This window comes from Anoplopoma fimbria, chromosome 2, assembly GCF_027596085.1.
Source record: "Anoplopoma fimbria isolate UVic2021 breed Golden Eagle Sablefish chromosome 2, Afim_UVic_2022, whole genome shotgun sequence".
Lineage (NCBI taxonomy): Eukaryota > Metazoa > Chordata > Actinopteri > Perciformes > Anoplopomatidae > Anoplopoma > Anoplopoma fimbria.
In genome coordinates, this window is record NC_072450.1 from 14624015 (window position 1) to 14651901 (window position 27887).

Consider the following 27887-nt stretch of genomic DNA (forward strand, 5'->3'; position numbering starts at 1 on the left):
TAATATAAATTCTCATAAAAATATTTTTTTCATATACATACAATATAATATACAATATACATTTGCTATTAAAAATATAAAATTTTCTGACAAATTCAACAAATCTTAGAAACAGGACACAGAATGAAGGCAGAGGGTCAAAGAAATGTGTGCTTTATTTTCTTCAGCTATATAAACGCATACATGGCTATAAAGGGTAAACAAACAAAAAATTACAACAAATAGTAAACCCTGGCTATGTCAAAGGGGCATTCCTGAACTTAAGAAGAAGTTGAACATTTTAGGCTTGTACCACCAAAGACTGATGGTAAAAAACAATAACTCATTAGGTACCCATGAGGAGCACAATATTGATCTGTAATTCTATGGTTCCCAACTTATTCAGGCACATTAGAATCCTCAGCAAATCAAAAAAAACTTACTGGATCTTAAACAAGTGTATCAAAAGAAATAAAGACTTGGCTGATACTGCATAATAATATGTTTTTCTGAAAATCCTAATTTTACTAAATAAATTGATTAAGTAGGCTGAGGTAATAGACAAGGAAGACCAAATTAAATTCCATGGCTTTGTTGTTGTTTGTGCATTGTGGCTGAGGCACATAACAGTAATCATAAATTAAAATGTAATTATATATCCGGCCAATACATTCAAACAGTTAGTAAGAACAGAACCCTAACCCTACATTTCTGGTCAATGTATTTTTTCTCAATTGCTATTATCATTTTATTGGAGTAAATTAAATATATTAGACTTGTAAAATAAGCCTTTAAGTTTGATATCACATGCCAAAAACAAGTGCGTAAGTCTGTCTTCTCATTTATTATTGTATAATTTATTTTATTTATTGTTTATTTTAGTTGATTTTCTATAAACTTGACTAATGGTTGTTAATAAAGTCAAATAATATGGCATCACTCCAGAAATAAGCCTGGCTTATTTGGTAAACTCACTTTATATGGGCCCCTGGTGTTTAACTGTTAGGTGCAAACACAAAGTCTAAAGTGGGTCAGACACAATAAGGCCAATCAGGGTGTACATACAGCAAGTACATAGAAAAACAAAAAACAAAATCTACTTTTTTTTTAGGGCCTAACAGAAAGGCTAAATAAATATAATTAAAGAAAAGAAAAGAAAAGAAAAGAAAAGAAAAGAAAAGAAAAGAAAAGAAAAGAAAAGAAAAGAAAAGAAAATCTAACATAAGATAATCAACTATTTCCCTTGCTGGGAACAAAATATTGAAATGTACTTTTATCCATTAAGGATGGCTTCTGTTTCACGAATATGAATAATATTGCATTTTGAATTCAGGACCTATGTCCCTTTTACAGTTATAGAAACCTTGGCATTCATAATTAAGTCCAGTAGTTACTGGTTGTAGAAAAATGGTTTTAAAAGTAACAGGAATACTTTCAATACATCCACCTTTTAATCAAACAACCATCTTAGTGTCTAACAGTCAAATGAACTTGATAGAAGTATCTCAGAATTCTAGTCAAGAGACAGATTTGTGGTGGTGGAGAATAAGTGGTCTTCTTAGTGGTATTTTTAACTCACTCAACAGTTTGCTGACTCAAGATAAATTATTATGTGGACCACAATGTGTGCGTTTATGTTCACATCTCTGGCTGCCCCTGATGAACAGGAACCTTGTGATCCTGTATATGTTCTGCTGCTGGGGCTTCTGGGATTTGTTGTCCATGCTGTTCATCCACTACTTGGTGTATGATTTCCTCTTCTTTTGTTTTAATCTCCAGATGCTCTTCATCTTGAGGCTGCAACTCCTTATGAGCCTCCTCTCTGGGCTCAGCTGCTCCGGCCTTCTCCTCATCAGGACCGGGGTGAGGTGCATTGTTGTTGTTGGAGTCCTGTGGTGGAAACAGCGAGTTGTTACTGCAGTCAACCACAAATATAAAAAGAATAAAACCGCTCCGTAACTCCAAATTAAATGTTTATTGGTGGTAAAACATTGAAACTAATCCGATCATCATGTATCCTGTCAAAAATAAATGGATTTTATGTCATATGTTTGATATATTAATAGTTTGGATTGTTTTCATACACTTGCTACATAGTATAGCTCTTGAGTTGGGATTGCTTTGACATGATTCGTAATTTTCACGAACAAACTCATGTTTAAAATTTCATGGCAATCATCACATTACATAAGAAAGTAGTGTAAATGTACAGTACCTGTGTGTGAGGTAATGAAGGAGACAGCAGCTCGGATGGGGCCAACAGGCCGTCCTGGTTTAAATCCTGACTCTGGAGTAAAAAATCTACCATAGACACCACCTGGAGTCAGAACACACACACACACCACACACACACACACACACACACACACACACACACACACACACACACACACACACACACACACACACACACACACACACACACACACACACACACACACACACACACACACACACACACACACACAACTCAGGTCAGATAAACAGGACAAAAAGTATGAAAGTGTTGGGTATGTACAATAGACAGCTACTACACCTCACCTGCTGATTGGCCTTTACTCCAGGTGTATGATAGGAGTTATAGTCTGAAAGTAGCTTCATCATCTCCAAGCCGTCCAGCAGCCCACTGCGATCGTAGTCATAGAGACGAAACAGGAAGAACACCTCTGACACAAAGCAAGAGAAGATTAACATGTTTAATACCAAACATATTTGATATACTGCTGAAGTATAACTGCAGAGGATGTACGGTATAAAACCTCCTTAATGTATACACACAAACAAAACTTTATTAGAACCTGAGACATAGTTCAATATTTCACTAAACAGCTATATTATATTTTACATCTGGTAATGATGGTCGAAGGGTCAGCCTTGTGTTAGACTTTATTTAAGCGTTAGACCAGCATGTGGAGATGTCTACCTTGCTCCCAGGTGCTGATTTCTGGTTCTCCTTGGCCATCCTTCAGACTCGATTGAATGTAACTTTGCAGCAATCTGTGATATGCATGGCACAGAGGAGATATCAATTAATCAGTAAAAAGTAAGAGCCAGGAATTAACACTCAGGAGTCAGACAATCAGACTAAGAAACAAAAGAGAAAGACAAAATTAGGATCAAAATATCTAATTTTGTAAAATCTCCCTTTGCTATTTTTCTCTATTATTACTCTAGATTTATAAGCGAAGGTACTGTAGTGATTCTGTTTATTTTCAGCCACAAGAGGGCAGGATTTGTGGCTACATAGAAAAAAGTCTTGACACATGAATCAAAAACCATTGTGATAAAGGAACGTTATCCCTGTATTTGCTGATTTTCCAGTTGTTTTGGAAACCTGGAACCTATCACATTGACCGTAAAGCAGATAGAAAGGGGGGGGGATAACCCATCAGCTGCTATTCTACAAAGCTGACTAACTTTGTTTTGGTCATACACACAATAGACGTGAGCTAATATGATGATACAGTAGTGAATAAATCCATTGTTCTCATCAGCCAGGGGAGAGAAGATGCAGCCATATTGTCACCAACAACAAACTCTTTGACAAGAAAAGTCAACAAAGTGGTTGTGTCTTTCATTTTGTTTCCTGAATAAATTAAACCTGTGATTCTTAAAGTGTCAGTTCACACACTACTGCAAACACAGTAACAGATGATGTGGGCTGAGATACCAAAGATAAGCTATTGTATTTGCAATATGTATGAGGATACTCTAGATTTTCTCAGTCGTCATGAATGAAAAACACATTATAATTGCAACATAGAGCATAAAATGTTATTGCACATGTAATCTTATCAGTTTATGGCACAGGCCACATCATTAGCACAACACAGCAGCCAAAGTCCAGTGACTAACCAGACAGCAGCTACAGTCCACTAAAGCACACTGCATGTTGAACAGATTTGGATCAAAACAATACAGGACAGTAAATACTTTCATTCCATGTAATACATATTTTATCATCCTCTGAGAAAAAGATTTCAAGCTGAATTTTGAGTGCGACATTTACACATACTGAGGGGAAAAGGACAGTCAACGCTTTCTCTTTACAAGAAAGCAATGAAGAGCAAATGTATGGTCAAAAAAAGCATCATCATCATCATCATCCTCATGTGTCACTAACCTGCGGTCCTCTTGTCCGGAGCCAAATGGATTGGCTACTGTTACTGAAGAGGGATGGCCATCGACTGATTCCTCCCTGAAATATAAAAGAAAAATATATTGCTTTTTGTCATTATTGCCTTGATCTAAATGCATTGTCTATAATAGGTGAATGCAGCAGGTGAAACAAACTTTGTTTTATTTGCTGTAACTGTACATGAGGCATACTTAATTTGCCATGTTGTGCAAAAGGTCTGCTTCAAATATACAGTGTCATATGTAAATCTTGTCCATTATGATATTGCATTGTTTGTTGACATGTTTATTGTATAAATTAATTTCTTGCGTCTATAAAAAAAAGAAGGCTTATTTATGTGAAAGGCAAAAAAAAAGAATGTTGGGTCTTGGAATGTGTGATAAAATTGAGTAAAAACTTAGGGACTAGAGGGGTGCGGTTACCTTTCTGACCCAGGCAGACCTGGTGCAGCCTGGCACAAGTGTATTAACAGGTACAGGGACAGGACACATGGGCCCAACCTGGCCAGGTGAGACTCCATGAACAAACCTACAAGCACAACATAGCCATGTTATAACCTCACATCACATCTGCGAGAAAATCAGTGATAGGATGCCATCATGAATTTGTCTGCCCAAATGTCAAAGATTTATTATGACCAGAGTGCATCTTAAAAAAATAAAATAACAACACAATTAACATACAGACCTGCTCCCTCTTTGGGGCATAGGAGGTGGATTCATGTTGTAAGTATCTGCTAATATACATCTACATACTCTCAACCTGGTAGTCATTTTGTTTTATCTACTTGCAACATCTGCTCAGCACAAATAAAAAAAAAACAATCATTGTATGAAATAACTGTGCTGCAATCCTGCTCCCTTTCAGTTACACAGATGGTAGATCTTGTCAAAACCAATTCATATATATATATATATATATATATATATATATATATATATATATATATATATATATATATACAGAATGACAAACTAGCTAAGGTGACTGCAGCTTCCCCGTGCGGAGGAGCAGCGATGCTAACAAAGCGAGCCTCACTCACGCACACATCAGCCCGCTGCAGCTGTAACGCAGCCTGGACAGAAGCACACATGCACTATTAACACTGATGGGCTTCGATGGACTTTTATGGTTGTCATGCTTTGACAATACAGCCATGTATTAATATAACAATGAATATCAGGGCGTGGAAGCCTTGCTCAGCCTATTGACTACGCATGCATTAGGATGTATAAATATGTGATGTATGAAGTGAAGTAACACAACGCACACTGACTGCGCTCTGGATGAATAAACGCTGTGATACTCCGGTCTGAATCTCCAGGTGATAATGAGCCTACCTGTCTGCATAGTTGATGTTTGGAAAGTAAAACCTCTTTAATGTGGGCTCTGCGCTTTAAGGTTCACATCTGGAGAACACCTCTGGCCCGCTCCGCCCTGCTCTACCGGTCTGCACTGCGCAGCGGCGGAGGCCTGCCACGGAGAGTGTTTTGGTCAATGACGGGGTCCACGTGGAAGAGCAGAGCCGCTGTCGTGTCACTGAGTTTGCGCAGGCAGACTGACGTTGCGCTCCTCTCTCCGGGTTTTCCGTCACGCCACGTCCTCACCGACGGATCCGACCCCGGTAGTGCGGGAGGAGCGATGCAATGTGGGCCCAGTGAGCCTCACACCGGTTACATCACAAGCACAGCTGTAGGAGATAGACCTGCAGGGTTCCTCCTCAATATCTGGAGGCATAAAGGTGGGACATTTTTTTTTTTTTTTTGACCCATTTTTCTTTATCCTGAACTGCTTTTGCATTCTTTATGGAGGAGTCATTATGAAAAATCAAGTGACTGAAATATTGTGTTGACGTACAGTACCAGTCAAAAGTTTGGACACACCTTCTCATTCAATGGTTTTTCTTTATTTTTCTTTATTTTTTTTTCTACATTGTAGATTAATATTGAAGACATCCAAACTATGAAGGAACACATATGGAATTATGTGGTAAACAAACAAATGCTCAACAAACCAGAATATGTAGTTGAATGAGAAGGTGTGTCCAAACTTTTGACTGGTACTGTAACACACATGTACTCATTAAGCATATGCATTCTGGTTAACATTCACATAGTGACATGGAATTAAATAAAACATTAAATGTTGTGAATAATAAGCAGCAGAAAAAATATTTATATCCAGGAGAACCCAAGATAAGCACATTGGGGTTCTATGCCTCAGTCAAAACTTTTAAATAATTGAATGGATCCCATTTTGAATATTTTTTCCAACATCCATTTAAACCATTTAAACCTCCATATGGCTTTGTGCAATCAGATGCTTTAGGATCTGCTTGAGGCTCCTAGCTCCTTGATTCTGGCCATGGTTGCAGCAATGTTTGCTTCCAGCTGTTAATTTTTCCTCCTTAAGTGCTCTTCCTGTTCTTCCAAGACGTGTTTATCCTTAAGCAGTTTTCTTCTTTATACATGTTGAGCTGGAAATTCAGGATCTTGAGCTAAAACGACTTTGTTTGCTGTTTCTACAACATTTTACATCCTGTCACTTGGTTGTATTTAGTCCTGTATGTCAGATATCACCTTAATGTTTGACTGGGAGGACGAATAGAATGTTGAGCATCATTTCGGGGGAAATGTGTCCTTTATTTCAACAAGTGCCTCCTCAAGTGAAATTGGGGAAATGTCTGAGTTTGCAATTAATAAATCTGCAGTTGCATGACCTGTTTGCTGTAAGGGGCTTCCAGTTTCAAAGAATCATTGTTTGACATCTTATGTAAAATTCGAGTTGTGTTCAAGCAAGTTCCCCTTAACACACAATACAATAAGTGACTCCCGTGCTTCTGCATTTTCATACAGCTGAATCAGTTTTTCCAGTTTGAGTTTAGTGTCCTCTGACCTATCATCCTTTTTTAAAATAGCTCGTTAATTTCATGTGTGAGCAGTTTAATTCTTTTTATACATTTTACTGACGTCCCTTTGGAAGAAATCAATATTGTAAGCCAATGCCTTGGTTGTAACCTTGACCCAGAGATCTCCATTTCGTTTGTCTCCAACATGCACTGTTCATCAACTCAACTTTGTCTGTAATGCTTCATTTTCAACTCAACAGAGTTTAGCAGCCACATTTTTACAACCAGTCAAACCATCCCAGAACCTCGGCTTACCAAGCCCATACGAGCCAAAATCAATAATCCCAAATGGACAAACAAACAAACAAATAGACAGAGCTGCTGTCAACAGGGTTTACACTGCGTGGTTCAGGCTGAGGTCAGCTGTCCGAGCTGAAGAAGGGAAACAGTCCAAATGACCCAAATAATGTCCATCAATCCAAAACTCCGAGATCTAATGTGATCATCCACCATCATCACAGAGTCCCGTCCATGCAGCTGTTTTCTGTTGACTTACAGTCACGAATTGTATCAGTGAAAGTCGCTAGAAGGCTCTTGAATGAGTGACGCGTTCAAACAACCCACACCTTGTCTAAATGCATTTTATGCAGTTTATTAGACTAAGATAATAAAAAGCAGTAACTTGCTTACCGTCTTCTTCTTCCTCCAGCCTGTCCAAGTGAACATGTAAATAAAGTGAAACCACACGCCTCTTCCGTATTACCGGAAGTGGTGGGACCCAATACTATACTACCTTACAAATAATAAACAATAAAAAAGATAACAGGCTAAATACACAAGTGAGCTCCTACACAGATTATCCGTATTACAGCCTTAAATTAATGTTTGCTAAAATGACATACCTAGTTTCACTCAGGTCTTAAACTTTAGTTTCATTTAGACATTAATGAAAAATAACACAGTTATATAGTCACATGTGTTAGCATTATATGAAGAGGGCCGTGGCCGCATCAAATGAAAAAAACAGCAAGATACAATTTGCAAATTAATGTGGCGAATTGTAAACCCCCTTGTGTGAAATAAAGTATTTGCATATTTTTACTTTTACAGATACACACAGAGAGTCTGCTAAAAAAAAAATGACTGACTGTAATGAGTAGCCAGAGGTCTGCACTTCACCTACTGGACCACAAGATGTCCCAGTAACTCTTTAATTGAATTGTTTTTAGTAAAGTATTTTATATTAGTTATATTATACTAGACAATTCAAAATATTATAAATATATCATAAATATATAGAATTTTTTTACACATGCCATGTTGATAACGGACTATTATCTGGCAAAAGTCAAATCTTTGTTGAAAGGCTGCTCAGTAGCCAAAAGTAATGTACTTATATATATGTACTTTTTTTAAAAACACTTAAATGGGTCTGACAAATGGAAATGAAAACGCTTATTATAATAATTTCAGGATGAGACCTGTGTGACAGGTTAAAATACCTTCATGGTTCATTAATCAAATCAATTACAATAGCTCAATTAAATATTAGTATAATACACTAATGTGCCAGTTTACACAAACACACACACACACACACACACACACACACACACACACACACACACACACACACACACACACACACACACACACACACACACACACACACACACACACACAACAAGGTTGGATTACTGAATGGGCCTATTGGGCACAGGGATAGGGACCTAGATTATCTGGGAGTCCACTAGGCTTCACCTACAAAGTGTTAACTCAAAGAGACACTTAGCAACCAGGAAGTGCCTCAAAAAGATTCAAAACAGCTGAAGAGACCACAGAGATACTCACAAGTACAATGAAAAAGGGCAGAACAACCACAAAGAGACACACAAAAGCTACATAGAGATTCAAAATGACCACATAGAGACAAAAAACTACAGAAAGATGCAAACTGTCTACAAAGAGACACACAATAACTACAAAAAGAAACAAAGCCAATACAAAGATTAGATGAGATAAAATAATCCTTTCATAAATCCCACAGCGGGGAAATTTGCAGGATTACAGCAGAAGAGTGGATGGTGCAAATGAACAAACAAGGGACATAAGTAAAAAAAACAAGATCAGAACAAGTATAATACATATGAAATCACACAGTAAATGTATAATAGATAAGTACAAAACTTAATAAAAAAAACCATCAAAAACTTAAATATAGTCAGACTGAATAGTTGGAAAGAGACACAAAACAACAACAAAAAGCTACTAAATAACTATTAAGTCAATGTTCTATGTTGGAGAAACGGCTGAGCCTTTTGTCTGTGCCAAGGGACCAATTGTCTTATAATTCACCCATGACACACACACTCATACGCACATAGACAGGTCAAGGTAAATTACCCAGTATTATCTCCTAGCTGTGCAGTCTTATTATCCTGCTGATCTTCCACTGGCTCCCCAGGGAGTGTAATGTGTTTTTTTGTTAATCACATCTCATTGATAAATATTTTACATCTGTTCATTGTCCCCAAAGGGGACATTTTTCTTCCTTTGTCAAACACAGAAACAGCAGATTATATATAGATTTAAGTTTTTCTTCACTTTTGTTATATATTTCTCTTAATCATGCTGATGGGTTCTGTCAGACATGTTCATTTTGTGTTCTTCCCTTCTTCAAACTGAACTGCATCTTAACTACACATATATGTATCATCATTGACTATCATTTTCTTATTGATAAACATGCAAGGATTATATTCTGACCAGGGTTTAAGACGGACAAAGTGTCATTCACAAGTAGAATTTGACTAAGTTCAGCTTTCCACATCATAGGTTTGAGTGTCAGAGTTTCAAGTAAAAGGACAAACACTTCCCTCCTTGGTCCTCAGAAATGTGTGGGCAACTACAAGTGTGTTTTTGTTTGTTTCTAAAGGTGGTTTCTGTCAATCGTCATTAATTGCAGTTCCACTAGTTTTTGACAGATTTGATGTATTTCTGTGTAAATTGCATTCCAGCTTGCTTCTGAGGCTTAAAGTTTCATCTTTATGCACATGTCAGTTTGTCAATGTTACCATATCGCTGCAAGTCATTGCCCGTACTAGAATAGTTAAATTACTTCTGACGTGAGTAAACATGACAAAATTTCTCATGACAAATGTTAAATAATACTTGAAACGCTGGAATTCAAATGCATACAACAAAATAATTTGGCTTTTGACCACAGTCAGTGAAAAACAAAATGTAAGTATGAGCCCAAAACACGACCACTTAACCCACTGAGGTTTGAGAGTTATGTGAAATGACTTTGAAGCAGGTTCGTCAGAAGAGAATGGATTTCTCCTTTGGGATCAACAAATATCCCAAAATGATGAGATCAGGAATGACACTGCTTGAACTGACCTTCTGTCATGGTTAACTCGTAAAGATTAGACAGAGAGTTTATTTGTGTGTGTGCCGTTATATGGGTAATAGTCCATTTATCGGGCTGAGTAAAACAACTCAACTCAAACACGTCTGTACAAACACACAGACACACACAAAAATAGATTATATTTTCAAACTATTTCTTCTGCTGTCAGGCCTAAATCTTAATTTGACCTTTCATCTTTCTCCCTTTGCAACTCCCTCGTCTCGATCTCCCTCTTTTTTATACTCCATGTATTTTTCTATCCTCCGTACACAGTTGTAATGGCCATTGTCACTTTTAGTTGACCGTGAAGCATTTTGTCCTTTAGACCCAAAGTCTAAAGCTTTATTTGGCTTCTAAGTCTCTATATCTCTTTTTATTTCCTCATTTGGTCCATTACAGGAACATCACATTCATTAAATATGTGCTTTCCAAATGTCTTTAAAACGAAAACTGCCATTACCTTGTATCATTAGACTTGTAAGGAAGCATCTGCATTTATTATGTTTCTCCATCTATTTATTAAGGGTTTCCCTTTAACGGCTGTGCACATCAGAGACTGTACATAGCACATGGACTTAGTCGCAACTGAGACCATAAACAAATAATAAAATTAAAATAAAATTGACCCATAGATTAAAGGCTTAGCCTCAAATTCATTGCCAGCGCACATAATTCTCAAGCATGGCGTCCAATTATTTCATTTGGAGATACTGCATGTTATGCATGTAATATTGCCCACGTACTGTACACAGTCCAGGCAACAGCACCAGTAACATGTTAAATGTGGTTGGGTGTACATTTAACCCTCTTAAAAAAAACTCCAGCTGCTTAGTAAAAATGGTATTTTCTGATGGCTGTTCCCGCTTCCCAGCACCATGTCACGCAACTGCATGGCTCTGTTTGTTTTTAGCATAGCCCAAGTGCATTCATATGCATACTCACACAAGCCTGTACACTTGTGGACACATACCCCCTGCACATACACACACACACACGTCCTATACAGAAACCCTCCATTCAGTTATGTAACAAGGATTAGGTTCCACTATTTCCTGGCCCCAACAGTCAAAACTATGCAAGCTATTTTTAACCCTGGACCCCAATATAATATCAACAGGCGCTTACCGTTATAATGGCAATATTAACGGCCATTCCTGCTCATGTGGACACGTCCTCCTAACATTGATATCTACTGCATGGGCCTCCCGTAACAACACCAACCTCCATTGTCACTGCGGACGACACGTCTGAGGCCGCAACTCAAAGCGACCTCAGATGGAACTTTTTTAAAGGCCGTCAGTTAGTCTGTTTTTACCTCTTGGTGCTTGTTGTTAGTCATGTTAATCACACAACACTGATTCTACTCAATCTACTCATATAACTAATGAGAAGTAGAGTGTTGAGAAGAAATGGAGTGCTGCTAACTTTAGTAACACAGTCCCTCATGCTACATTAGGTTGACCTGTTATGTGGGAAATGTGAAGCAAAGATGGATGTTGGATGGATATGGGGAACAAAATACTGAAATATAAATTAAATCTTGGGCTCTAACCTTTTAAAATATTTAACAACCTGTGACTTGAAAACTGACAGCTAATAAAAACCAGTGTTAAAATACAGTCAACTCAGATTGGGACAAAGTCTATGTGTTCAATGAGTCAAAGGTTTTGTGAGACCTGCAATGTACACACACACACACAGGACAGTTCCATGCTATGAGTTTGTTTGAAATAGTTGCTGTCACATTCCACAAGCTAAGTCCTCGGAGGTTCAGGTCATTACAACTGGAAAACTAGAGAGAGCACAAATTCTGTTACAGTGGCTACACACACCACAGACACACACATACACACAAACAGAGTGCAGTTTCTACCGGAGTCAGACTCACACATGGAGGATGTTTCTCTTTCACATTGGCAACCCTTACTGTACTTGTGCACACACACACACACACACACACACACACACACACACACACACACACACACACACACACACACACACACACACACACACACACACACACAAACACTCACACACACTCACACACAGAGGGCAGTTCCGCTTCATGGACGTCTACTTGCAGGCTTATGTCCAGCCAGGACACAAGGACCCAGGGTAATTTCTCCACAGGCATCTGAGGGGGGACCCCACTGTCAGGACCAATCGGCCATAAGAGCCATTCTGCTGCTTGGATACACAGACCTACACAGGCATATGCAGTACACATACTGTGTTTGCACACATGTACTGTTTGCACACACTGTCTCACAAACACACATAGAAACACAAATACAGACAAAGTCTCAAACAGATGCACTGACAATGGATTTAGATATGATGGAAAAATCTACGAAAATCTATGAAAACATTATGAACTGACCGGAAAGTCAATTTTTGCAATTACTGTGTTTTATTTAGGGTAAAGATAGATACTGTGTGTTTCTGTATGAATGACACAATAATGGTTGATAAATTGATACAGCTGCATACAATTAAAAATCAGACACAAGTCAGCTGTTGTTTTTTTTCGTTCAGCTCATAATTAAAAGTCTACACGATACTTCGGGTTTCATTATCCCCAGAATAGTAAAACTAATATAAGGTTTCAATACCATCTTGTTTTCAGATCAGTGGACCATAAATTGTTCAATAATTACATTCCATAGCAGAAAAGATTTATATATGTTTTTACCCTTCGAAGAGACAGCATAACATTGATAACAAATGATGGAAAATAAACTAAAATAAGACTTCTATTTTTGGTCACTGCTATCTAAATTGACTATGACTAAGTAGCATCACTTATTATCATACATTGGACTGACTGCTATCATTAAGCAATGATTGCTGCTGCACGAGGCACAAAGATATACAGAGACACAGGCACGTATAACACAACTGAAATTATATTTCTGTCAAGCATGATTAATCAGTATTTTTTCGTTCAGAAGACCACCCTGTGTGAAGTAGACTTAGAAATCAACTGACGTATACAACAAACATTATAGTTAAAAAAAACTTGTAGTTTCAGGTGATTGAGTTCAAATGCTCAGTCTGATACTTTTCCAAACTGTTCAGTACAATAAAAAAAATACTTTTATATAATATCTTCTACAATATAACATAAATCAGAAAATGTTCAGGAGTTACTGATCAGCAGGTTCAGCTGAATGTAAGAGAACAGGGACAAATCTGGTCTGAATGTCTGCTTGCACCAAGCAACAGGTGTGTCGACAAATTTAGACAGGTGAGGGTGAGACTGTGACTCTCATAATGCTCTCTCCTTAACACACACACACACACACACACACACACACACACACACACACACACACACACACACACACACACACACACACACACACACAGTAAAAAAGACGTGCAGTGCACACTTAAAATAAAGCAGGTCAACACAGAGTATCACTAACAGAGGGAGCTCGCATGCAACACACATCATACCTGCCACACACACACACACACACACACACACACACACACACACACACACACACACACACACACACACACACACACACACACACACACACACACACACACACACACACACACTCATATACACAAACACACAATAATATACACAAAGACTACGTGTGTATGTTAGAAGGCATGCAACTTCCACGTAATTACGAATCCCACACACATTCAGTGAGACCCAGCCGGCCACAAAAAACGTATCTATGTTTAGCTGTATAATAGGAGTGTAATTAATGTTTAGACGGTTGAGTCATGAGGTTGAAACATGAACATTTAAACTGCTATTAATTTCTCATCAGGGGTTGACAGACCGAGAGAGGGAAGAGGGATGGAAAGGAAAAAAGAGAGGGAGACCAGTGGAGCACGAGAGATGGATGTGGCCAGATCAGTGTTCATTATTGATTGTCAACTCATAAAAATCACATTGTTTTAAGTAAATGTGTAAATTTGAAAGATGATCCCAGAGAGCAGATGAATTGCTGTATTTTAGAATAGAAACAAATGAACAGGATACAAGTAGTTTCGTTAACGCATAGGTGTTTACAGTTTTTCTCAGTTGTTAACACACAAAAAGCGAAAATTCGGCACAGTTTGCACAACCTTCACTTCATGTACCAATCACTCGACCCAATTTGGCACTACTTCACACTCCCTTATCTGCATTAGACTCTGACTTTCCTTCTTTACACTCTGATGTCAATTACACATCACCTTGTTGTCAAAACACTACACACAATGTTCAGTTGTTGCACACGCTTCTCAAGTAAAATCTCAAAGCATCAACCTACAACACACAAATATTAAAATCTCTAAACATTCAGGTCTGTTGAGCAATTTGCAATCAGGACTGCAGCATAAAAGTGCCTTGAGCCTCTGTTTTGTTTGGTGAACAATGGAGAACTTTGAAGAGATCGACAACCAGAGAAGGAGAGGGGTAAGAGTGAGAGGAGGAGGAGGAGGAAGAGGAGGACAAGGAGAAGAAGGAGGAGGAGGAGGAGAAAGAAGAAGGAGAACGGTCATCTCTAATGAGATTCGGGCCACTGTGGTAGACCATGTGCTCAACCATGGTTTGAGCATGAGGGAGGCTGGCCAGAGGGTCCAACCAAATCTCAGCCGCTTCACAGTTGCTGCCATCATTAGAACCTTCAGGATGGAGAACCCTTGTGTGCTGTAATACTGCATATCAATAGAATACAGTGTGCTCACAGTATTTGTATTTTGCAGGACTGAAAGAGAACCACACCGTGGAGGAAGAACACACACTTTCACAGCCGAACAGGAGACTGAAATTGTAAATATGGTTCGTGAGAACAACGCTATCACACTCCGACAAATACAAACTAGGATCCTGGCTGACCATGCTACATTCAGGAACGTCCAGACCGTCAGGCCGGTTTACAGTACTGTACTGTTCTCTGCGTGTACCGAAATAAAACTTTTTTTGCTGCATATTTGTGTGCTGTTTTATGTTTAACTATGAAAAAAGTAGGCCTACACTGAGACATTTTACAAAAGGAGAAATGGCTCATTCTCCAGAGTCGTTGTCATTCATATGGTGTGTTCCATTTCTATGATTGTGTTTTCAATTTTGCACTTCAGTGTGCTGTAAATGCTTGGTAGTGTGCAGCAAATGCTTAGTTGTGTGTACTCAATGAATGGTATGTGTGTGTCATTTGAAAATATGGCTGTGTGTACCAAATGAAAACACAAGTTCCATTTTGTGAACAGTTAAGAGATTTGATGGCAAAGAGTCATCTTGCAAAGGGAGTGTCAGGTTTAGCATTTTGTGTGAGAGGTTTTCAGTTTTGTGTGTGCAGTTTTGAGAAAGCCGTTATTGTTTTGAGAAACGTGTGTTAACAATTGTGAAAAACTGTAATACAAAACTGCAATACATGCTGAGAATTCCATTTCAATCCTGCCGCTATAAACTTCCAGGGCCTTCATTAGTCTGAACTGCAGTCTTTTAGAGTCATTCGATTGCTTCATTTGCCATATTTAAGAGGGTGCAGGTCAAACTGGAGACTGGTTGCCAACAGGTTCTTTAACAGCTGCTACTTGTCATTGTTAAAACTTTAAAACAGCGAACTGTCATTGATTTTCTCTGTTTAAATTCCTGTTACATAGCCATCTTATTTCTGGACTAAGACACCTGTTATTTAACCTGGTTCAACCCCTCCTCACCTTCCTGTCTCTTCTCCGGAAACTACAACAGAAACAACATGTGAATGTGAGACAATTAACATCTGCGCTGAACAACTCTCTTTGTTGACAGAATGACTCACTGTATGGAGGGGTGGACTGATTAAATAATCACCTGTTCTTCTCTCAATCATATTTCTGACTCTTTCAACAACCCAAACCCATTTTCTTTTCTGTCTGGAAATTATTCTGATCTTTCCACATAAAATAAAAAGTCTGTGAAATTGGGACTGTAATAAAGGTTTATATCCTAAAGCAAATAAGATGTGTTTGATTGTGGTTGATGAATGTAATAATAAACCATCTTTGTGTTCACCCAGTTGGTTTGGAATACCTTTACTGGTAAACATTCAGACGACATTCCATTGCATAGTTGCCATGCTGCAGTATAAAAAAACTGGACCAACCGTGGGTCATTTTGTTTTCCAATGGAAAGCAAAACAAAACATCTCCATCCCCATCTAGCACACTTCTAGCCATTATGTTTGTGTATCTATAGTATCCTAAAGTCCATTCAAAACGTAGGAAAGAAGTAGGGGAAAAAATCCATTTCAATCCTCATATATGAAATGTTAGCCTATATCCATCCATCCATATTGTCTTCCAAACAATGGCTTTGTGCTTCAGGGTCGGGACCCCTACAAAGGGTCACACGATCAATCAATGGGACAGTAAGGAAGACACTCAAAAGCTCTGCTATACACAAAAAAAATTTATTTTACAAAAAGCTTGATAGTTTTGCTTCCTCTAGCTTCCAACATCTATCCAGATGAAACAAGTTCTGAAAGTGAAATTACTTTTTGGTGGAGATGTTCACACTTCAAGCAACATGTGCAACTTGTGACAAGGGTCCAGAGACACTGACTCATTATGAGCGACAACAGCCAAAGAGGTTGCGGACAAAGATCTAATCTGTAAAAGTACAGCAGAAAAACCTGGGCCTTTATAAAATAACCAATCACGGCCCTCCTGACAAGAGGGCAACATGAAGGAGAGTTAGACTTGTGGCCAAATGATCTCTTAAATAGTGAATCATTTTCTCCAGTGAATAAACATGCAGCAAAGTCACAGAATATGTAGATGGGACTCCTGAAACTCTGTAAATGGCCTCCCTCTCTGTCTGGGAACCACCTCCCTGTGTCCTGCACCTCCACCCCTCCCTCCTCTCTCCACCCTTCTCGGTGTTGCCCCACCGACGCACCGCCGCGCTCAAAAGCGAGAGCGCAGCCGGAGCGGAGCGGATGCTAGAGAACTGGAAGAGAAAGGCCAGAGAAAGCTCTTTCAAGTGACATGTTGATGAAATAAAACCACCTCGCCAGCGCAGCATCAGGGTCCGATTAGCGGTAAAAGTATAGAGGAGAGGAGCGGAATAAAAACGGAGCGCCTGTTCGTCCCCCCGCTTCAGCGCCGCAGGGAGGAGACACGCAGAGGAGGAAAGATTCCCCTAAACGCAGTGAGAGCGTCGGATGAGGAGAAGAGGAGAGCGGAGGGCATTGGATAGGCAACAACAAGGAGTAAGTACTCAGAGAGAGAGAGAGAGAGAGAACTTCACACACACACACAGCATTTTTTTATACACCATTGAAAATGCATATTTCAGTAAAAAATATATGTTGTTTTGAACCTCATGCAAGTTGTTCAACTTTTCTTACTTCTCCACCTAGGGAGAGATGCAGGTGTGTGTGTGTGTGTGTGTGTGTGTGTGTGTGTGTGTGTGTGTGTGTGTGTGTGTGTGTGTGTGTGTGTCTGCACTGCCACGCATGTTTGTTTTAATCCATTGAATATTCATTAAGATAAAATATTTCAACTTGTCAGACAAACAACATGACTGGTTCTCAAAAACACCTAAACATCTGGAGTTTCAGTTGTTACACTCACTTGTTTTATCATTCTGATACATTTTAGAAATATTTCATGAGCACTGCATCCCCAGAAAAAGAAAAATCTAAGTAAACTCAGTTCCCACAAGACCACTGAGATGTGTGTGTGTGTGTGTGTGTGTGTGTGTGTGTGTGTGTGTGTGTGTGTGTGTGTGTGTGTGTGTGTGTGTGTGTGTGTTTGCAAAAGAGAGTGCTTCTAAGTTGTACCTGATAAAAGATAATTTTATTTATTGTCACCAGCTCATAACGTTTATTTATTTTTGGTCAAACCTTTAGGTGGAACTTTAGTGCTTTTGACCTTTTTTCATCCTAATACAGTTCTGAACATAAAGACTGAATATTTTAGAAAGAAAAAGGCTTACGGTAAAGTAATGCTTATTTTAATTTATCTCAGTTTGTGAAAGCCATATAGAGTCAATTGTGACCTTGTTGCACAGCAACAGGAATATATTGTAAAATGGTCATGTTGGGGGCTATATTTGAGTTTATTCTAAATAAGGAAAATCACAGTCATGTGTTTGTTATCCCATCTGTTGATTAAATATTCCTTTGGCCTTTACAGTTTAGTGGGTTTAGTAATGATGTCAACTCTGCCCAGATGTAGCATCACTTTTTGTATTACTTTTTTTTGTTGGTCAGAATTTCACTTCTCTCTTATTCTCTTCTGTCTAAGTGATCCTGAACAGACTCCACCTCCTGAACATCCCATATCGTCCCCTCCTCTCTGCTGCTCTTTCCTCTCTCAACTTCCATTCATCCCCCTCTCCAGACACCTCACACACACACACACACACACACACACACACACACACACACACACACACACACACACACACACACACACACACACACACACACACTGCACACATTCATGCTCCGGAGATGCTCAATAGGCCGGGGCGGGGCCACCATGGTTAGGTCCATAGACCATAGAGCTTATAACTGGTATGCATATTAAACACAAGGATCCAAGAGCAATTTAACCATTTATTGAGTGAGGGGGAATAGATGAATAGATGAATAGATGGAGGATGAATGGATGTTTTTATTCTGTATAATAAACAAACATAAATGAAGATATTGCCATGCACACATAACTAACAATAATAAACTAAAACAACATAAGTTACCTTATTATTAATCCATCCACTTTTTATAGAAGAAATCCTTTAAGTTTCTTCATCATGATCCTTATTATAGAAAAACACAAGTTAATACAGGAAAACAAAATACACTTTAGTTCCATCTTTTAAACAGTTTTTCTTACCTTCTGGTTTTTGGCACAGCCCCATAACACTATAACATGATCTGTTAGGAAGTCACACACAAACATTAAATCAAGAAGCATAGCATGTAGACATAACTCAAAGGATATTAACAATAAGTAATTTCAAACAAACTAACAGGTGAGGCAGCACGTTCTGTCCAAATTAATCAAGTACAAAAAGGTGAGCCAAGAGATAAGACATCAACATTTAAGCTAACTGGAGAAACTGAGAAACTGACTCCACTATAATGTGTCTCTTTCCAATATCTTTGACTGAAAAAATATGTAACAAGAAATGCAAAATTCAGTTCTTAGTCAAGTTCTCTCTGTTCATAATACCTTTGGACAACCAACCTGGTTAAACAGAAGTTTTGTGACTGAACAGAAACCACACCACACCTCTTACACTCACCTGCTTAAAAGGAATATAAACATAAAAGTACTTTAAAAAAAAACTACAAACACTTCAGCACCCTCTTTCTCCATCCCTCCTTGTCTCACCAGACACATCAACAATCTCTATCGTCCTTTTTCAGCCCTGCTTTATTATTTCTGCAACCTCCATATCCATCCTATAAACACAACTCTCATGGCACTCTTTCGCTTTCTTCCTGCTGCATGAAGCATGTTGCAGCATGAACAGGAGGAAAATACCTGAAGATTAAATGTCAGTACTTATTTCATGCTTTCAGCAGTGTTCGGATTTAAATGCCTCATCTGTGATTTATTTATAAGGATTTCTAAAATGAACAGCTAAAAATGTTAAGTGTCTGCTCTCGGAGTAAGAGAGCAGAGACAGGGAGGGTAGAGATAATGTGTGGGAAGAAAATCTCCATGCTATTTTCTCATTTCCCCTGACAGTGGCAGCTCCAGACTTATTGGACCCTAAATCCGCCACTCACAACAGCAAGCCCCGCCTCTCCTTCTCCACAAAGCCAATCACACTGTCTCCCCGAGAGGAGAGCGAGGTGAGGGAAATAGACAGAAGTACAGATTTTAAAAGTAATTGGGGGAGGGGGCTCCTGTATGTTTGTGGATTGATTGATCAGTTGAAGTGTTGTAGGTGGTTGCCACAGTGATGAAGTGGAAGACGGTGACGGCCATATTTCTTTTGGTGGTTCTCTACCTGGTGATGGGGGCGGCAGTCTTCAGAACCCTGGAGCAGCCTCACGAGAGGTGAGCTGGTTAAATATATGTCGACCTGTCTGTCTGCCTCACTACCAGAGACTCCTGTTACTGACATTCTATCTACTCTAAATTTCTCGCAGCTCTCAGGAATTTCTTCAGTGACACTTAAACCCCTCTGATAATGTTTGTCTGAAAGCCCTCATGCTTCTGGATGTAATTGGAGTCTTAAACGCCATTGATCATAAAATTACAATTGAAAATGCAAAACTGTGTAATGTTCTCTGTTAAAGAATTGTGTTCGGTCAAGTTGTATCTTGAATGCAGTGGTTATGTTGTTGCAACTGGCATTAATTAATCTGCGTGGATCACCATAATGGGGGTTCCCCAGGCTTCAATAGTTGGGCCTCTATAGTTCAATCTCTTTATGATTTAGCCCAAAATCCTACAGGACAACTAGATTTCTTATCACAGCCTCACAGACCACATCAAGATGTATGTAGCTCTTTCATCAAATGACTTTGGTGCTATAGATTCAGTAGGCTTTTACAGCAATCTGGATGTTGCTACATTTCCCACAGTTTATAAAGACATGACATTAATACCACTGCATATACTCCACTGGACAACTCCAGTAGAAGTACAGAGCTCATTAGTCCTGTTCTGAAATTTTGACACTGGCTTCAGTAACAGAGTTCAAAGTGCTGCAGCTGGATTGCTTTCACTGAATGGTTTAGAACCAAAATACAAACTAAAACAAAGCTAGAATTTTTTAAACAAAATCAGCGTGTTTTAATTTAGGATAATTTGTTCTTCAGTCATCGATCAGTGACTCAAACTTTTAACAATAAAAGTAAATCATAAACATTTGTAAGCGTCACACACTCTCTGTACTTCCTCTCTCTTAGTGCCCAGTGTTTGGCCATCCTGACCCAGAAGCTGGAGTTCCTGTCCAGACACTCCTGTGTCAACGAGAGCCAGCTGGAGGAGCTGGTTAAGGTGACATGACCTTCCCGGGCTAAACGGGCCTTCTGTGTGGAGTTTGCATGTTCTCCCTGTGGCAGCGTGGGTTCTCTCTGGGTTCTCCGGCTTCCTCCCGCAGTCCAATTGATGAATCTAAATTGCCCATAGGTGTGGGTGTAAGCGTGAATGGTTGTCTGTCTATATATGTCAGCCCTGGGATAGTCTGGCGACCTGCCGAGGGTGAACCCTGGCTTTGTCAGCTGGGATCGGCTCCAACACCCACGTTACCCTGAACAGGATAAGTTATTAAAGATAATGGATGGATAGATGTTGTGTACCCAGTTGAAATTCAGCACAGCTGCAGTGGTTTCAGCACCATGGACAGCTCCCACAGTTTCTGTTTCAGTTTTTCTAAACTATTCTGAACTAATAAACCCTTCTGGAGCTCCTACATTCACCTTAAACCAATCATTTTGGCAGCTCTAGATTTTTGTCTCGCCAACAGTCATCTCAAGTTTTAAATATTATATCTTTAATTCATTAGACAGGCAAGCACACAAACACACGATCCTGCCTGCACCACTACTAGAAAAACAAGGCTCAAAATCACCTGCTTAAATGTTCAATTATAAAATGTACAGCAGCAAGAAAGTAGCACAATTGTCTTTTAATCAGAATTTAAAAGTGTCCAATGATAACTATTTGATAACTCAAATCTTTCTCTCTCTCTCTCCCCTCCAGCAAGTTGTGTCTGCTATTCGTTCAGGGGTGAACCCTGCAGGGACTCTGACCAACCACAGCAGCCTCTGGGACCTGAGCTCCGCCTTTTTCTTTGCTGGGACTGTCATCACAACCATCGGTAGGACAGACACACACTCTCTGTCTCTCTCTCTCTTTCGGGGTTCAAAGGGTACAATCTAAAAAAATTACAAATTTTGATTAAGAAATCAATCATGTAGCACACATAAAATCACAGGTAGTCACATTTTGATTAATCTCACCTGTTTCTTTAGTATATCATCTCATTAGATCAAATGAATTAGCTTGCAGGACAAGTGTTTTTACTGTGCTTGGAAGCATAAAATCGTGATTTATATTCTAAGACTATTTTTTTTTCTGTCCTCTCTGCAGGTTTTGGGAACAGCTCTCCCCACACAGAAGGAGGAAGGATCTTCTGCATCATCTACGCGTTGCTAGGGATACCTCTTTTCGGCTTCCTTTTGGCTGGAGTAGGAGATCAGCTCGGCACCATATTCGGCAAGGGCATCGCCAGAGTGGAGAAAATGTTTGTGGTGCGTTCGGGGTATTTATATTCTGTATTTTACAGTAGAATTCACATACGTTTATGGTCTGCAGGCCACAAGTCTGAATAATTTCTCACCAACACCAGCTTTTAGATCTCATTTACAACACCTGATATATTTACCATGTTATGTGATAATCCTCTGGGTGAGATGGTTTGGATTCTATAATATTTGATTACACAACATTGATATATATTGTGATATAGTTAATTTACTGGAGAATCAATTATTGAACTGTTCATAAAGAAATCCATTAAATTCAGATTATCTACAGGCTGAGCCAGTCTAGAAGATAAAATAAAAATAATGGCTACAAAAAGCATGTGTGCATGTGTGTATGTGTGTGTATGTGTGTGTGTGTGTGTGTGTGTGTGTATGTATGTGTGTGTGTGTGTGTGTGTGTGTGTGTGTGTGTGTGTGTGTGTGTGTGTGTGTGTGTGTGTGTGTGTGTGTGTGTGTGTGTGAATGGTCCACTTTAGATGCAGTTGGAACAAACCCTTTGAGCTGAATTTTCATTTGGATGAATCATCTTTCATCTGATCGACATGCTGAGAGGATTTGCTTTAAACTGCTAATAATTGATAGTTTTGATTAAAAACTGGATGTAAAGCAACAGTAGATAGTTTTTTAGCAGCTATTAGACTATATAAAGTATCTTATTCTGGGGTCCAAGCTATTTAAAATGATAAAACTTTCTGAATGAGAAGCAGGTATTCTTGTAAATTTTTTCTTATATTGTCAAAAATGTTCAGGCCTGAAAGTGAGGCTTCAGCATTCACATGTTGTCACGAGACTGCACATCCCAATAACAGAAACAAAGCTCACACAGTTTGTGTTTAATTTTTTTAAGTTGAGGTTGTTGCTGTTAATGATTTGCCTCCTCGTCTTGAAAATGAATAATTCTCTTTCTAGTCTTTGAATGAAATGAGCAGATGAGTGTAATTTAGAACGATCTGCTGCTGCTGCTCTCAAGGCACCCAAGGGACTCAGTAATGAATATTATGATTAAGGCTGAGGAAAGAGGACAAAAGTTCATTGTGTAAGTGTGTGTTTGTATGTGTGTTTGCCTTATTGCCCTCTGTCCAGATTGTGCGAGACTGCAGCATCATCCTCAGTGAATACAGTGAATGTCCTTCCTTCTCTACTGCACCCAGGGGACCAATTTATGGAATGAAGCTATTACAGCCCACAGTGCCTGGCTGTTTTACCAAAACAAATTGATTTCTACTGACTTTGGGGATCATTTGGTTTTGAGTGAAATGTACCAACAAATATTGGATGGATTGCACTGAAATTTGGAACAAACATTTAAGTCTAATTTAGTTTAATTATATTGTTATCACCTTGGTGATCTTCTGACTTTTTGTTTAGCGCCAACAACATCATCAGGTCAAGTTTCCTTTCATTCAATATTTTGGTTTGTAACCAAACACTTGACAATAACAATCAAACTTATGACACCCCCATCTTTCTCAGCTATACTTTGTGTTTAGCGCTAGTTAGCAAATTTAGCATGCTAACATGCCAACATGCTAAATTAGAATGGTGATCAAGGTAAACTTTATATGTTTGGATCTTCAAAGCATCTACTTTTTTTTTATCTGGTTTCTCCATTTTAATAACGGCTCACAGCCCCTCCAACAGTTCAAGTTAAGAGGCAAATAACGTAGGGTTTATAATGCTTTCTCAACTTTCACGTCCAAAGACCTTCAAGAAACGATGAACACTGAGCCCCGAAGCTTTATGTCTGTTTACAGTGATGACAAACAGATCAGATCTCTAGAAGTTGTACAGGTACCTGTGGTATCGTATTGCTGATATTTGTTTGATTCTGTCTTTCCTGCAGCATTGGGACATCAGTCAGACAAAGATCCGGGTCATCTCCACCCTGCTGTTTGTGCTGTTTGGCTGCCTGCTGTTTGTGGCGCTCCCAGCGGCCATCTTTAAACACATCGAGGGTTGGTCTGCGCTGGAGTCCCTTTACTTTGTGGTCATCACCCTGACTACCATAGGTTTTGGAGACTTTGTGGCAGGTACAAACACGAAGCCAGAGATTCAATAGCAACACAGACAAGCCCTTTAAACCCGTCTGTCTCTCTGCATAATGCTTGCATGTGTCACCAGTTGGATTCTACTGATATGTGACATTGTCTCTGTCTGCCTCTGTCTCCGTGTCTAGGTGGTTCAGATATAGAGTACTTAGATTACTATAAACCAGTTGTATGGTTCTGGATCCTGGTGGGACTAGCCTACTTTGCTGCCATCCTCAGCATGATAGGAGACTGGCTCAGAGTCATCTCCAAGAAGACCAAAGAAGAGGTATGACACTGCTGGTTTCATTTACTCCTTCATTCATTGTCCTTTTCTCATTTCCCACCCTCTTTATCTCTTTTAGTGCAATGACACACAGGTTATTATTCATGCCACACGGTTACAGTGTTTCAACTTTTGCCCTCTGCTTAACTTCATTTCAATGATAAGACTGTTTTCTAATCCAATCCACCGTCTGCCATCCAAACACATCAATGCAGTCTTATGCCATTACCATGAGCATTTCCAGAGAGAGGGAGGTCATTCAGAAAATGTGTGATGATGTCCTTATCAGAACATGCATCTAATCTAACAGTGTGTGCTGTAATTATAACACAGGTAATGCAAATACATTTGGTTGTTTCCAAAAAAGGAACATCTGGGAGTTTTCGAAGGAACCCTAAGTTGAAAAAGCTGGAGAATTATATAGATAAGGCATTTGTTGTAATTAGATTTATGTATGAGTTGTAGTGATACTGCAGGTGGGTGTGAATATAGATTTGGTCAGCGAGTTCTTAACTAACAAACATTTTCTCATGAAAGAGTTTCACAGACTAAGAATTGCATCTTTGACAAGAACATGCTGACATGACATGGTGTTAGTCAAACATAATTAGTCGAATGATACTGGTTTTCAATCGTCAAGTTCTGATGTTTGATGCAGTATGGGTGTGTGTGTGTGTGTGTGTGTGTGTGTGTGTGTGTGTGTGTGTGTGTGTGTGTGTGTGTGTGTGTGTGTGTGTGTGTGAGAGTGAGAGTGAGAGAGTGAGTGAGTGAGTGAGTGACTAATGCTCTCCATGGGTTCTCATGCTGAAGTCCTGCTGTGATACGTGTGATAATCTTACTGGCCTGTAAAAGTGTGTGTGTTATTATCATTACGGTGATATAGTCAGAACCAGAGGCAGTGTTTGAGGTGCGAGTCCTTTGTTACCCCGAAGCGAGACCAGAATGTCTCCGGCCCTTTTTTAATGGGATATTAAGAGAAGACTGAAGCACATTAGTGTCTCATTAAGCTTTTTTAATATCCTGGTTAAACAAACCTTTTTTGCTTCTCTTTCTTTCAGAGTCAGTCTGCCATTTTTTTCCCTCCATGTTCATTCATCTTGTTTTTTTTCAACCTGCCTATTTTTTATTTTAAGTAGATTTATTTGCAGTATATAATAAATGAATGAAGACAGAAGCAACACTGGAAAACCTGGCTGTATTGATTAGTAGTAACTGGCCTGTCATCATGCCATTGAGTGTTGTTATATTGTTTTTACATTTGTAGAAGATGTACTGTACAGAATATACTGGTTTCACTAATGTGACTTGTCTCTGAAAATGTTAAAGGCAAAACCATTTAATAATGACACAGTGAAACAGTGTTTGTTCCATTTTAAATCAGGCAATTCAGGTGTCGTAATAAAGTTGGTATATTGAGTTAAAAAAACGATGCGGTGTAGCAACTAAAACTCTACTCATATCAGATTCATCAGTTTTCTGAAGACAGACGTTGAGTTGTTTCATTCCCTTTACACTGAGACATAAAAACGGCAATGCTATGGCTGTGTCTCCCTAAATTAAATTTCTTCAAAATTGATTTAAAAATCTTACAAAATTTTTGATATGAAATATTTCAGCTGTGGAAGTCAGACAAAAAAATGTGTAAGCGTGCTCACCTCAGCCTGTGTTCACACTTAATATACATATAATCTGTATTTTGTTATTGTAACATGTAGTCTAGTCAGCCTTGTGTGTGTGTGTGTGTGTGTGTGTGTGTGTGTGTGTGTGTGTGTGTGTGTGTGTGTGTGTGTGTGTGTGTGTGTGTGTGTGTGTGTGTGTGTGTGTGTGTGTGTGTGTGTGAGTCATATTTTTATGGAGCTGATTAATACTCCTGTCTAAGTGCAAATACATTGTTTTAATGTAATTGAGTTGACTTCCTGGTCAGTGACATCATCACTCCCTGTTCTCTTTTGCTCTGTACTTTCTCTATCAAAGGCTGAACACAAAAGATATAAGTGTGATATGACTACTAACTGTCTCCAAAATTAATGTATGATGTTTATGGGGCTCTCTATAATTAATTATATATAATTATATATCATTTTTTAATTCAAAACAATACTTAGAGGACAACTTAAGACAGTCAAACGTAGACTTCATAAAATACATCATGTGAAGTCTTGGATGTTATTGTCCATGAAAAAAACAGCAAGCAACTTTTCAGTGCACACAGTTTACATCAAATTTAAATGAACACATGGAGATTATATACTGTAACTTTAAATAAACAAAACATCACTGAGATGGAAAATTCCAACAAAGACCTGATTTTCATATATATTAAACTGAATGGAAACCAATAGCTGCCCAGAAAGTGTCTGGAAAATGGACCACTGTTGTTTATCGCTTTCCTCATACAAAACCCCCCCAAAAAGAAACATTTTCTTCTACTCTTTTTTCCTCTACTTTATTTATCTCTATTCTATTTAAATTAATTTCAAATGTTAGCGATTTAACTGACAATGTGATCAAAACAGGAACTTTTAACTTTTTTAAATGAGGCATACAACAGTTTCAAGAATCAAACCTGTGTATCCTCTGTACTCTCTACTTACTTCAGTTTAATTTCTTTCCTTACAGGTAGGAGAGATCCGAGCTCATGCTGCAGAGTGGACGGCTAATGTCTCCGCGGAGTTCAAAGAAACACGCCGACGTGTTAGCGTTGAGATCTACGATAAGTTCCAGCGAGCTGCCTCAATTAAACGCAAACTGTCCACTGATTTAGGATTCAGCCCTGGCCCTGAGTTTACACTGCCCAAGAGGGCCGCGTCGATCAACCTCAACGATGAACTGGACAGGAACGAGAGGGAGGCTGGACTGCAGGGCCTGATGACACCGCTGGCTAGAAACGGCGGTTTGTACATGAGCGGTTTGGACCCAGAGAGAGGAGACATCTCAGTCATTGAACACCTCAACTAG

The 27887-nt window shown here is 38.9% G+C and overlaps 2 protein-coding genes across 2 annotated transcripts; one reads left to right on the forward strand and one right to left on the reverse strand.

Moving 5' to 3' along the window:
* Positions 1-1175: 1175 nt before the first annotated feature.
* cgref1 (cell growth regulator with EF-hand domain 1) lies at positions 1176-7723 on the reverse strand. The gene is made up of 8 exons (XM_054618959.1): positions 7656-7723; positions 5458-5844; positions 4540-4645; positions 4103-4177; positions 2903-2976; positions 2521-2645; positions 2195-2296; positions 1176-1869 (listed from the first exon to the last, which is right to left on the reverse strand). Exons 2-8 carry the CDS (start codon positions 5465-5467, stop codon positions 1618-1620), a joined length of 744 nt encoding a protein of 247 aa, XP_054474934.1. The 5' UTR covers positions 5468-5844; positions 7656-7723; the 3' UTR covers positions 1176-1617.
* kcnk2a (potassium channel, subfamily K, member 2a) lies at positions 5498-27887 on the forward strand. Its single transcript, XM_054617023.1, has 9 exons — positions 5498-5858; positions 20083-20189; positions 20285-20397; positions 21255-21345; positions 22051-22168; positions 22441-22601; positions 24460-24646; positions 24793-24932; positions 27549-27887. The coding sequence occupies exons 1-9, from the start codon at positions 5498-5500 to the stop codon at positions 27885-27887; spliced, it is 1617 nt and encodes a 538-aa protein (XP_054472998.1).